The sequence below is a fragment of the Prunus persica genome, chromosome G5 (genome assembly GCF_000346465.2).
Source record: "Prunus persica cultivar Lovell chromosome G5, Prunus_persica_NCBIv2, whole genome shotgun sequence".
NCBI lineage: Eukaryota > Viridiplantae > Streptophyta > Magnoliopsida > Rosales > Rosaceae > Prunus > Prunus persica.
Genome location: NC_034013.1, coordinates 13,301,307 through 13,313,345, shown reverse-complemented (window position 1 = coordinate 13,313,345; position 12,039 = coordinate 13,301,307). Strand labels below are relative to the sequence as shown.

The window sequence follows — 12,039 nt, the reverse complement described above, 5'->3', positions numbered from 1 at the left end:
AATGGGCAACAACGGTTAAAAAAATAACTGAAATAACAGGAATAACTGTAACCACAAGAATTGGTCAATTATATATATATATATATATACATATATATTGAAAGGTTATTATTTTATACATAGTTTTTCTTTCACATTAAAATTAAAGTTCCAAGCTTTAACTACCACCACCACCATTATACAGGTTCTTGGAATTTGTGCATTTGCATAATAAGAGAGACTAAGGAAGAGAGAGGGAGAGTCCGGAATGGACAGGAACAAGGGATCTAGAAAAAGATTTGGTCTTTGTTGGTCGGTTGTTATCTGTCCTTTGTGTTCTTCATCCATTGATATTGCTGCTACCCTTTATTCATTTTCAGAGCCCACTACAAAAATATATATTGTACTTGGAACCAGTGCCTTTGGCTTTGGGTGAAGAAGCCCCTCTCCAATGGAACTGATGATGCTGATTAAAATAAAAAAAGAAGAAATTTTTTCATGTCTGAGTTTCTTTTTCTCTGGTTTTGGCTGGATTTTTGCAGTAGTCTCCTCACAAACTGGAATAAGACCAATAAAAAAAGAAGAGAACTTTATCAATTTGAAGTCAACAAAAGTGGAACATATTTTTAAAAAAATCAATACAAGTACATGGTATTTGTTTTTAATTAACTTGAAAGTATGAGACAGGAATTGAGGGGCCAACCATATGCCTCTATGCTTGTGGGGGCAGCTGCTTGGATTATATTAATTGAAAGTTGTTGCCGAAACCAGATGGATTGAGAAAGTTTTGTCTTTGATCCTCCACATCCCACATTAGGCTTTCACTGTCCTGAAAATGATATGTTTGTCATGGACCTCAAGGTTAGAGAAATAGGATTAATTATTCACCCAAAAAAAAATGAAAATAGTACTTGCTATTTTTGAAGAAAAATTGGAAATGGGTTAGCAAGATTTGGTCAGAAATATATACCTGAGAAAAGTCATTTGGCCTCTGCCCTTGTTGAAGTAGAATTGAAGCTGAACTGTCCGGGAAAGGATAGTTGTTAGCTGTGGAGAAGGTGGTGTTGGTGGTGATGTTGGGAGATGTATCAGCAAAAGGTGTGGGCTGTGTGGGGCTGCATTGTGGCACAGATGGATATGGTGATGCCATGCTACTCAATCTCTGAATTTACATGTCAGATAAAAAGATAAATATATTAATGGCAAAAAAAAATAATAAAATTTGTCAGTAAATTGGTCAAAGTGTAAAGGGTGAAGTTCTAGCTATTTACCTCTGGTTTGACCATCAAAGCACCCAAGTCCATTCCAAAGTCATAGAACAAGGGGTTCACAGAAGCAAGCTTCATTGAGAGGAACTGGAAAAATGATGGATAAAAATAAAATCATATTGGGTAAATTCAGACAGTTAAGGAGATAAATTTTACATGTGGGTTTTACAGTAAAAAACAGTTTGAAGTAATTGTTGTGGTACCTCCACTTGATTTTGTAGGGACTGGACATAATTGATAATTTCATCCAGCATCACTGCCCTTCCAGTGACCTGTATGTTTAAAGCCAATCACATGAATCTGTCAGAAAATTACACTACTTCTAAAAACATAATACATACAAGTCCATATTAAGGTAAGAGAGACAAGGAAGCTTAGAGAGCTTGGTTCCACCTTGTCACAGCCAGGAACAAGTCTTTGCAGCATCTTCATCCTCTCACTGATTTTCTCTCTTCTTACCTGAAAAAGGAAAAAAGTTACAATTATGAGACACAATTGGAATTTTGGGTGTGTTAAATGAAATTTCATGTTTTTTTTTTTTTGTGTGGATAACAAGGGCAAACTGAAATGATGGGTGGCCATATGTTCCAAGCAAATAATAAAGACTGAATTTTTTTTAGTACCCTCTCTGCAAGGCTGTGGCTATCAGTAGCCTGACCCCTCCTTGCTCTAACATGAATGTAACCTGTTGGAGGTTCATCTCCAACTTTGACCTGGTCTTTTTTATCTGATTTAGCCTTCTTTTCCCCAGCTTTCTCGGCACCATCCAATTTCTTTTGCTTCTTTCCCTTGTGCTCTCTTGAAGCCTAATGGAAACCAAATTACAATTAAAGTAACCAACTTTGTGTGCCAAATAAGATCTAAAGTTCTGTAAAATTCAGATGGAAAAAGAAAAAGAAAAGAAATTTGTATTGTTTATACCTTGGATTGAGCAGAATTCAAAGATGATCCATTTCTGTTCTTTCTCTTCTTGTCCATAGAAGTCACTTTCTGAGTGACCTGCTCACCAGTTTCAAGCTTATCCACCACAGTTGAGGACTCTGTGCTCTGTTTCTTGGTCACAGAAGGCTCATTGTCACTGAGAGAAACCTTTGCTGAGCTGTGATCAACAGTACAGCTGCTTTCAACAGCTCTTGAATCAGTATTATGAACTTCCTGGATCAAAGGCTCAGAAGGGTAAGATGGAGAGAAATGGTCATCAATGTTGATGTTGTTAGGAGTGTAGGGCAAGAAAATTGAGTCAAGGAGAAAGGCAGGGTGGTATGAAAAGGCTGCCATATTATATAACAAAAAAAAAAAACCTGAGAGCTTTGGAATTGGAAAATGGTCAAGTGTGGGAGGAGAGAAAGTGATAGAAGAGAGACTAATTGAAGCCTGAGGCAGAAAGTAGCAGTCGAGAAAAGTGGATATGGGTTCTGTCTGTGAGAAACTAGGAGGCCAGTGGCTTATATAAAGATGAGAAGGGTAGATAGAAGAAGACACATCCAAATTATGTATAAAATCTTTTGTAACTCATTCCCATGCAAAGTTTCTGTACATTTGACCAGTCTTATCTCATCAATCCCTCTCTCTCTCTCTCTCTCTCTCTCTCTCCATGAATTAATATGTAGCACTGTACATGAAAAAGGCAAGATGAAAAATATGAGTAGCTGATAAAAATAAAAACCATAGGTATATTTATTGAATGCATGACTGACTGGACAAATAAAAACCAATTTGGGTTCTTAATTTACTGATAGAAACAATAATTGGTTAAGAGCTGTAGCACAAAGCAAGGGCTCAAATCAAATCAAATCAAATCAAAGACAAAGTAACAACGAGGCTGTATATGTATAGCTTCTGCAAAATTAAATGAGCTGAGATGAAAGCACCCTTTTCATTAGCAAGGGACTGATTGACCTACATTTTCAGTGTGTGCTAGTTGGTCATCTGAATTCTGAACGCTGTAATTCTTAAACATTAAAATAAAAGTGATTGTGTAAATAAACAGAAGAAATTGAAACCAAAGGCTGCTTCTCTTCTCTTTCTTCTGCCATTCGTTTGAGGCTAAAGAAAGGTATATGATGATGTTCTTTTTCAGTTTGGTGAGAAGTACTGCCCTGCCCCTATCTTGGATTCATGATCCAACTTTTTTTCTTGTTGCACCAAAAATATACACCTCTACCCTCTTGTAATTGTACGTAATTTCTTTTTTAAGAGAAGATAGAAGTATGATCTCACTAATGATTAATTTTGCACTCTCTGAAGGCCCGTGTTGGTTTGATTAGTGGCTTAAATTCAAAGTTAGTTATCTAAAAACCTGCATACATTCATATTTGAAACCACAAGGTGTGGTGCGATTGAAAAACTGTTACTTTCAACTGGTGAGCTACCTTGTGCCTTAATGTCAAAGGTTCGAAACTCGTTGGAAACACTTTGTTGTCAGGAGGGCAAGCCGAACCCTAAACAAGAATTAATCTCATCCTTTAAGTGTGCGAACACCTCATAATATTTACCATAAATAATTAATTAATTAATACGCTTATAGAGGATTGTCGCTAACTCGCTTTTCCATTAAGGAAAGTTCACAACTAACAAATAGTTGTGAAGACCTGATTGATAAGTCAAATCAAAGTGGAATTCCCACGCATGTTCTTACAAAATGGAAATTTGACATAAAAAAAAGTTCTCTCTCTCTCTCTCTCTCAAAGAAACTTGTTTCTTTAAACGTACACCATGCTTTTGCAATCTTTATATATATGCCACATACATCAAGACATGCTGTTCCAAATTAGCAATGGATGTGCTCCAATTATATTCATAATTAAGACATTTTCCTTTATTAATTGAAAAAAATTTGGGCCTCCGTACCATCTATGGTTCCCCATTGTTAGTGCCCATTGTCGGGCCATATAAAAAGTAACATATGCACACACAAACATAACTTTAGAGGATTCTCTTTGTAATACATCTTAAGATTATAACTTTTTAAATTATCATACAACATTCGAAGAGCTACCAAACGAGGAACATGAAACCGAACGCAAAGATGAGGAAGCTTTTCTCCGTGATATTGACCACGTGCCCTTAACCACATGTACTTAAGATTATTTAATTGTTAAAAGTTAATTTACCACATGTCCTAAAGTTAAAAATGTAATCTGACTCACTAATTATAACTTTTAGAAGAAATTTTTGTGTGAAGTTAATAAAAAAGCGTTGGAGTTGTCGTTTTGGTTTGATCTTTGCTTTCAATTACTTCGAAGTACGTACAGAATTCAGAAGGAAAAGCTGTGCGTGTGTGTGCGCGCGCGCGCGATGACTTGTCTCTGTGCATGAAAATTAAAAGAGCATCATGGGATTCGAGAATCGTAAGGTATCTTTCAGTCCTCCCAGGAGCTCTCTTTGGTCCATGCAATGCAATGCCATCAAAAGCATCATTCGCCTCAGCCTCTCTGATTCATTCTGACTTTTCGGATGGTTTTTTTTTTACTTCTGTTTTCATTTTCATGAGAGATAGTGGTCCCTTCTTTCTTGTGTCATCTCCAACGTTCCCGAATCCATAATTTCCTACATATTTTATTGGGATCTTGGCGACCAATCACTTTCTTTGTTGAAATCGTATGTTGAGATTTTTGACTGACCCATATCCCATTGTCACATAACTTAATACGGGGCTAATCTCACCTAATATGATTTAAATATCTTACTTATATTTAATAAGAGATAACACAATGTAATAAGGGGGAAGGCAATTAAGCAATAGTCTTACAACTTAAAAGTACCAAGTGAAAGTTGAGAGAAACCTCATAATATAATAATGTGATACGAATTTAATCGCAAAGTTATGTTGCTTTTAATACTACCTCAAACCCTAGAATCACAAGGAAGTAAATATACCCTTAAAACATAAAATATTGTTTTTTGACCTAACAAAGCGGCAGGTTATGAACCCAAATTAGACTTGAAATCCAAATCTACAAAGATTAGAATTTCGTGTTTATGAGCCTACGCACATGTGAAGTTTTCGATCATTTCTGTCATTTCCTCTGTACATCAAGAAAATAGATAAAATTATTTTTAAGAAATTAGAAATCAAGCCGAGATTACTCCCCTATTGCTAATTAGTTTTGGCAATATCTGGTACATGCATAAATGATGAAATTAAATTTTGTCGGTCTGAACTGAACTTGGACCGTGGAAACTTGGGACCGCTTCTTCTTTTAATAACCCCCTCTTGGCCGGTTCTTCAAACTACCCAAGTCATGAACTACGACTATGGTCGAGAAATAAATGCACCTAATTGACTGGCTAGCTAGAATCGTGTTTTGGTGACGAAGATCACAACTGGCAATAGTAATATATGATTTTATTTTGAGCACGTTTTCCTCGTTTAATAATTTCCTTTTTCTTCTTCTTCTTCTTCTTCTTTCTCTTCCTCCTCTCAAAACCCTGAACCAACAAAAACCCTGCAACAACTAAAATCTGTCCTCTCAAAACTTTGAATGATTTTGTGGTGGGGTGGCTGCATGCAATGTAACAAGCACAAAATCATTATTAATTTTTGATGATTGGTGGGTGGCATTAGCAAATCTCTGTTGAGTGTGACGAGTCTTATTGACTAGGCGTGAACGACGGGGGGGGTCCTTTTTATTGTCACCATTAACTCTTCTTGTACGTGCACTGTAAAACAACTCTCTCTCTCTCTCTCTCTCTCTCTCTCTCTCTCTCTCTATATATATATATATATATATGCAGTCGGTGCACACGTGCCAGCTCCTCATCACTACAGCTAGATCAGAGACTTTGAAGAATTGAATCTGGAAGGGAAAAAAAAAAAAAAAAACACATGTGAAACTTATGATTTCTCCATTGTAATGGTAAAAATATATATATACAAAATTATTGAAGCCAGGAAATGCCAGTTCGAAACATGGAAAAAGGGAAATGGGAAGCTTTTGGTATCTTTACGGTCCAAGACCAAGAAAAGAAAAAAAAAAGAGAGAGAAAATCCTGGAGATAACGCATGCAACGTGCAAACCTTAACATATGTGTGGATATGGTGGCCTTTCCAAACTCTCAAAATTAGACTCAGATTGGCCCAAAAAGGAAATTTGACCCATCTTGGAATTCAATTTCATAAATAAATAAAAACATATTTAAAATTAGGGCATATGCATTGTATTTACCCAAATGCAAGCTCGATCTGAAGGAAGAACCTTCATTTAATTTCGTAGGCTAGGCATGCACCTTCTCTGGCTCTTATATGTATTTTGTCTGTATCACACAAAGGACATGTGTTTTGTCCATTGAATGTTACATATTACGCGTTAAGGAATGCGCTCTATTAAACCATATCTCTCGAGATGGTACTCCGACTTACTGTATATGTTAAAAAACATCATCAGTCAACGTCTAGTCCAAAATAATTTCATTTGGGCAGCTTTCTGCATTTTTCCTCCTAAAGTTATGCAGCATACATGATTTTGTGATGTGAAAGGTAATGAGGAAAGATCTCTTGATAACTACCTTTGTGTTATGCTCGGTGGAATTTTTTTTTTTTTCTTTTCACAAGTCAAATTTTTAAGAAGGCATCCAAGTTGATCAGATGGGGGTTTAATTTCTTCTGGGAAATTGCCTCAAAATGTCATGAATGCATACAAATTTGATCAAATTGTGGTTTGGTTTGGAGTCTGGACGAGGTTTTTGTAGTGAAATCGCTTTCAAATTGCAACTGTCGGTTAGTGTTGCCTACGCGTAAACAGATAATGGACTGTGGCGTGCTGACAAACTCATCCAATCTCAATTTGATAACTAGTAAAAAAGAAATCTAAAACCTTTAAGATCAAAGATCTGCATAAAACGAGTTGCAATGAAAGCAAAATGCATGCATGGCCTGCCTGCCGCAGCCGTATAGTGGCAAATAAACATGTAACATCACAAACATATATTTATGGCATTTGCATGCCTAAATCTTTGTGTGGAACATCACAATTTAATGAATTTATGCCAATCTTTTCCTCCACCCACCTAATTTGGCTGCCTCTTTTTCTTTCTAGATCCAATATTCATGCTTTTTTACTCCGCTTTATCTACTAATTAGTGATACATATGATACGTAATGTAAGCTCGTTTGTCCCATGTTTTTACGGTACGTTTTCATACTCAATACAACTACATAAAAATACCATATATTTTTGGGTTATTATGGTTCTTTGAGGAGTATCCTTGATCCTTAAAGTGGTGTTACATCGCTTAATGAGCCAAATCTACCACTAGATGGGCTATGATGACCCAACAAGCGATATATTTGACCCTTAAAGTGGTGTTACACTGCTTAATGAGCCAAATCTACCACTAGATGAGCTATAATGACCCAGCGAGCGATATTTTATATGTTCAACGTTTGAACTAATCCAAGTTTAGGGAAAAAATTAGGTTGTATAAGTAACTTGCAATTTACAAGTAATCATAGACAAGATTAATTAAATATGTAATGGCAATGTTGATCAGTACAACCTATGATCATATGCTCTAATAACACTCACTTTCGATTTTGTGGAATAAAAATACAACTTTAGCCATAGTACACGACAAACTTGGGCCGAACTCACGACGTACCCCAAGAACCAGTTCACGTGGATCCTGGATCGATGAAAGATTTCTGAATTTACATGAGCCAAATTTGGGATTGAGCCCACTACTAGAGTTTGTGCGAGGAATGACCCATATGGCCCAGCTAATCCGAACTCAAATTTTCATGTGGCTCAAACATTTCCGGTGAGTCAATCTGTCTGTGACTTCTGTCCCTGTTTTCTAAAACCCTAACATTGGGTTTAAGCTCTGCACCTAAAACCCAGTCGGTGAATGAATCAACTCGGCCATGGTGATTTCAAGCTTTGGGATTGCGTGCCGACCCCAATTCTACCTCCGTACTCCTCAATTTCAATGCATTAACAAGGTAATTTCATGCATGCATTTGTGCATACTTAACATGAATGTGTGAATTTGTGTACGTATATGTGTGAGCTCGGTATGAGCCATTTGTTGCCATCCATTTCAGGTGCAATTGAACTTAGTCGCGGCCATGGAGGCGCTTGACGAGCCAGAGGGTCTATTTAAGGACAATAAAACCAATAATTCAGCTAATGGAAGAAGCAAGTTTCAATTGTTCCGTTTTAGTTTTGATGACTGTGATTTGGGTTTTGCATTTTGGGACCTTTAAAATGGTTTTCTAACTTTTAAGTTTTGACTTTTTTGGGAGTGAAGATGATGTCAAGGCGCCGGCGTGGAAGAAGTTGAATTCCAAAGAGCTTGGGATTATTACATCAATGATTGACAAGCCGACCCGAAAGGTTCTTAACGGGCTAAAGCGAAAGGGTACGTATTATTTTGGTGTTTAGTTAGCGATAAAGTTTGAAATTGTGGTTGAATTTGGTTTGTATTATTTTTGTGACCTTCTTGTTTTCTATTGTAGGATATGAGGTATACCTTGTAGGAGGTTGTGTAAGGGATCTTATATTAAAACGCACACCAAAGGACTTTGACATAATAACTTCAGCTGAACTCAAAGAGGTTTTGCTCTGAATTTTTAATTGAATGTTAGCCGGGTTTGTGTTGATACCATAAGTTGTTTCTAGCTTGTAGCATCAGCAAATGATATTTTCAGGTGACAAGAACATTTTCTTGGTGTGAAATAGTTGGCAAGCGGTTTCCTATATGTCATGTGCACATTGGTGATACGGTTGTGGAGGTTTGTATTTGTCCTAGTTCTAAACTAATTTTCAACTAATAATGAGCTATGTCTAATTGGTTGTGCATTGGGGGTGCTACCATTGCAAACTGAAATTCTAGCATACTTCCTTATATATATATATATATATATATATATACAGAGAGCTTCCATTGAGGGATCCCTCAAATAAGCTTATTTGAGGGACACCCCTTGTAGGCCCCACTCCGGATTGTATTTCACTAATCCAAACCGTCTATTTTGTAGATACTCATTCAAAGATCATCCCTACAAAAAATCACTTGAATCCGATATCATTTGACCACTCAATTAAGTTATTGAAATTTTAGCATTTTCTTGAAGTACCGTGTTCATTGATTTTGTAAGACACAATTGGATGTCGAAACGGTTTCCGATTTGTCTAATTTTTTGTAAGGATGATCTATGAATGAAGACCTAAAAAATAGATGGTTTGGATCATTGAGAAAAAAATTGTAGGGTACCCTAAAGGGCGTCCCTCAAATAATTTTATTTGAGGGATCCCTCAATAGAAGGGGACTGTATATATATATATATATATATATATGTGCGCTGGCACACACATTTTATATGTAATGCTAATTTTTGTACTCATAATAGGTCTCAAGTTTCAGCATCTCTGCCCGAAAGTATGGTAGGAACGTAAGTGCTGATTTTGGAAAACCAGTTCACTGTGACGACAAGGATTATATTCGTTGGAGGAACTGTTTGCAGCGTGACTTTACAATTAACGGGTTGTTTGTGAAATCCTTGTTACTTGAAATTTGGCACTTAAAATTCATCCTTCTTTTTACTTATTGTAGTTTTCCTTTTTTCTTTTTCAGGTTGATGTTTGATCCTTATGCAAGGATAGTGTATGACTACATGGGAGGAATGGAGGACATTCGAAATGCTAAAGTGTGCTTGTATTCTTAGAAGTTGTGGTTTCTTAAATTACTTTAGCCTAGCTGGCAAATACATTGTCCTCACATCATCTTCTTTGGGCCTAGGTCCAAACCGTGATACCTGCAAGTACTTCTTTTCGAGAGGATTGTGGTGAGTTTTTGTTTGCTTTATTTTGTGTATACATGGGTAATTGCTAAGTAGTTGTTATCTCCCGTGGGCGGTGTGTTCTAAGAACACACCCAACCCATGCACACTTGACAAACTCTTTCTCATGTTTGTGGAGAAACTAAATCAGATTCTGCGTATGTGCAGCTCGCATCCTACGTGCAATAAGAATTGCTGCCCGTTTAGGCTTTCGTATTTCCAAGGAAACAGCTTATTCTGTTAAAAATTTATCTTACTCAATTCTTAGGCTTGATAAGGTAGTTTAAGAGATCTTGGACCTTATCATTTTCCTTGCACTTAGTATTCTTGAGTTCCTGAATTACTTAGTCATTACTTCATACTTTAGGGAAGGCTCCTCATGGAAATGAACTACATGCTAGCTTATGGTTCTGCTGAAGCTTCTTTGAGGTTATTATGGAAATTTGGACTCCTAGAACTACTTCTACCTATTCAGGTATGGATTTAATATTGAATAAATTTGCTACTTGTCCGCACAGTACAATAAGTTTCAATACAGTTTCATATTGCAGGCAGCATATTTTGTTAGCCATGGTTTTCGAAGACGTGACAAAAGGACTAATATGCTTTTGGTAATTATCATTACACACTTGTTATATGCTTATTCAATACTTGATTATATCGTGAAGAGGGTTTGACCTAAAAGTGCATTTAATTCTCTGGCTTTCCACATGCAGTCCCTTTTTTCTAACTTGGATAAACTTCTTTCACCTGACAAGCCATGCCACAGTAGCTTATGGTAAGATGTTTATGATAACAGAATGCTCATGTGTTTTCTTTATACCATTAATAACAGGCAATTGAAAAGATAGAAGATTGAAATAGTTTAATTGGTCATACTTGCATGGTATCAGTTTTTCTTGGATTCTCATGTTATAGAACAGTATTTCTTTGGTGTGGTGTATGAGACTCCTGCCATTGGGAGGTTTGGGGATGGTTAGATGTATGCAGCCTTATCCTGCATACTTACAAGTTGTTCCTTGTTTTGAATTCTGGCTGTACTTTCGTTTCAAACAACATAAAACTCCTCCAGGTTGTACTGGAGTACTCTTGCCCTTGCATCATATTTCTTCGCAGTTTGTTTGCTCCTTTTTCTTTCTATTGGTCTGAGTGATCTAAGCAGATTAAGTTGCATGATTCTCTTATGTATTGGAAATTCTAGGATGTGTTCTTACAAGCTCATTACGAGTTGGACCAACTGAGACTCATCACAGGTTTACACTTCCAGGGTTGCGATCTTAGCATTCCACAAAGCACTGTCCGAACAACCTAGGGATCCATTGGTGGTTGCTGTGTTTAGCCTTGCAATCCACAATGGTGGAGATATGCTAGAAGCAGTAAACATTGCTAGGAGAATCACTAAACTACACGATGTTAGCTTTAATGAATTATCAGAAACTCAGGATTTGAACCCTCGAGCATTGAAAGATGAGGTTGTGAATCTTGCAACATCTCTTAAGCGTGCGCTAAACCATATGACTGATGAGCAAATAGTCTCTGAGGCGATGGCAGGGTACCCACAAGCACCATATTCTGATCTGGTGAGCACTTCCTTTATTTAAATATTTCTTGTCCTCATGAAAAGATTTTTTTGTTTTTGTTTGCTGTTTGTGTGTGTGTGGTCTGCATTCATCTCATTTATTGAGAAACTCTGAAGGGTTATTGGGTTTGATCTCAACTTCCAGGTATTTATCCCATGGGGGTTATCTCTGAGGGTCAGCAGGGTTTTTAGTTGCGTAACGTCTGGTGCAGAGAGGGGATTTGTGCCAAAGCAAGGCAGCAAGATTGATTATGAGTCATTGGCTGTGGGAAACCTGCCGGAAGTTCGGCATATTTTTGCAAGAGTTGTGTTTGATACCATATATCCGCTTAGTCTAAATCGTGACAATTTTGAAACATGAATGCTTGTTTGTGAGAACAATTTTAAAATTTTTATAAAAGTAAATCATGGGAATTTTTTTTTTCTTCCCCTTT

The 12,039-nt window shown here is 36.8% G+C and overlaps 2 protein-coding genes across 4 annotated transcripts; one reads left to right on the top strand and one right to left on the bottom strand.

Moving 5' to 3' along the window:
• Positions 50 to 2,826, bottom strand: LOC18776772 (transcription factor bHLH137). The gene is made up of 8 exons (XM_007209222.2): positions 2,169 to 2,826; positions 1,871 to 2,053; positions 1,641 to 1,706; positions 1,451 to 1,519; positions 1,251 to 1,334; positions 950 to 1,141; positions 683 to 808; positions 50 to 536 (listed from the first exon to the last, which is right to left on the bottom strand). The coding sequence occupies exons 1-7, from the start codon at positions 2,523 to 2,525 to the stop codon at positions 719 to 721; spliced, it is 1,041 nt and encodes a 346-aa protein (XP_007209284.1). The 5' UTR covers positions 2,526 to 2,826; the 3' UTR covers positions 50 to 536; positions 683 to 718.
• LOC18776181 (poly(A) polymerase I) lies at positions 7,830 to 12,031 on the top strand. Of its 3 annotated transcripts, XM_020564269.1 has the most exons (14): positions 7,893 to 8,187; positions 8,290 to 8,383; positions 8,496 to 8,606; positions 8,704 to 8,801; positions 8,896 to 8,979; positions 9,598 to 9,731; positions 9,822 to 9,894; positions 9,987 to 10,032; positions 10,195 to 10,304; positions 10,394 to 10,501; positions 10,578 to 10,637; positions 10,743 to 10,804; positions 11,294 to 11,606; positions 11,751 to 12,031. In XM_020564269.1, the coding sequence occupies exons 1-14, from the start codon at positions 8,110 to 8,112 to the stop codon at positions 11,964 to 11,966; spliced, it is 1,587 nt and encodes a 528-aa protein (XP_020419858.1). In that variant the 5' UTR covers positions 7,893 to 8,109; the 3' UTR covers positions 11,967 to 12,031. The 3 variants fall into 3 exon arrangements, with proteins under 3 accessions (XP_020419859.1, XP_020419860.1, XP_020419858.1); XM_020564270.1 differs by lacking the exon at positions 11,751 to 12,031 and having other exon boundaries at positions 7,830 to 8,187; positions 11,228 to 11,311; XM_020564271.1 differs by lacking the exon at positions 11,751 to 12,031 and having other exon boundaries at positions 7,831 to 8,187; positions 11,280 to 11,407.

Excerpts from the sequence above, each read along its gene's own strand:
- LOC18776181 (XM_020564269.1), top strand. The coding sequence starts at position 8,110 with ATGGTGATTTCAAGCTTTGGGATTGCGTGCCGACCCCAATTCTACCTC. Across the intron at positions 9,895-9,986 it reads AGGACATTCGAAATGCTAAA|GTCCAAACCGTGATACCTGC; the intron begins GTGTGCTTGTAT and ends CTTTGGGCCTAG. Across the intron at positions 11,607-11,750 it reads AAGCACCATATTCTGATCTG|GTATTTATCCCATGGGGGTT; the intron begins GTGAGCACTTCC and ends CTCAACTTCCAG.
- LOC18776772 (XM_007209222.2), bottom strand. The coding sequence starts at position 2,525 with ATGGCAGCCTTTTCATACCACCCTGCCTTTCTCCTTGACTCAATTTTC. Across the intron at positions 1,520-1,640 it reads TTGTTCCTGGCTGTGACAAG|GTCACTGGAAGGGCAGTGAT; the intron begins GTGGAACCAAGC and ends TTAAACATACAG. Across the intron at positions 809-949 it reads GGCCAAATGACTTTTCTCAG|GACAGTGAAAGCCTAATGTG; the intron begins GTATATATTTCT and ends TATCATTTTCAG.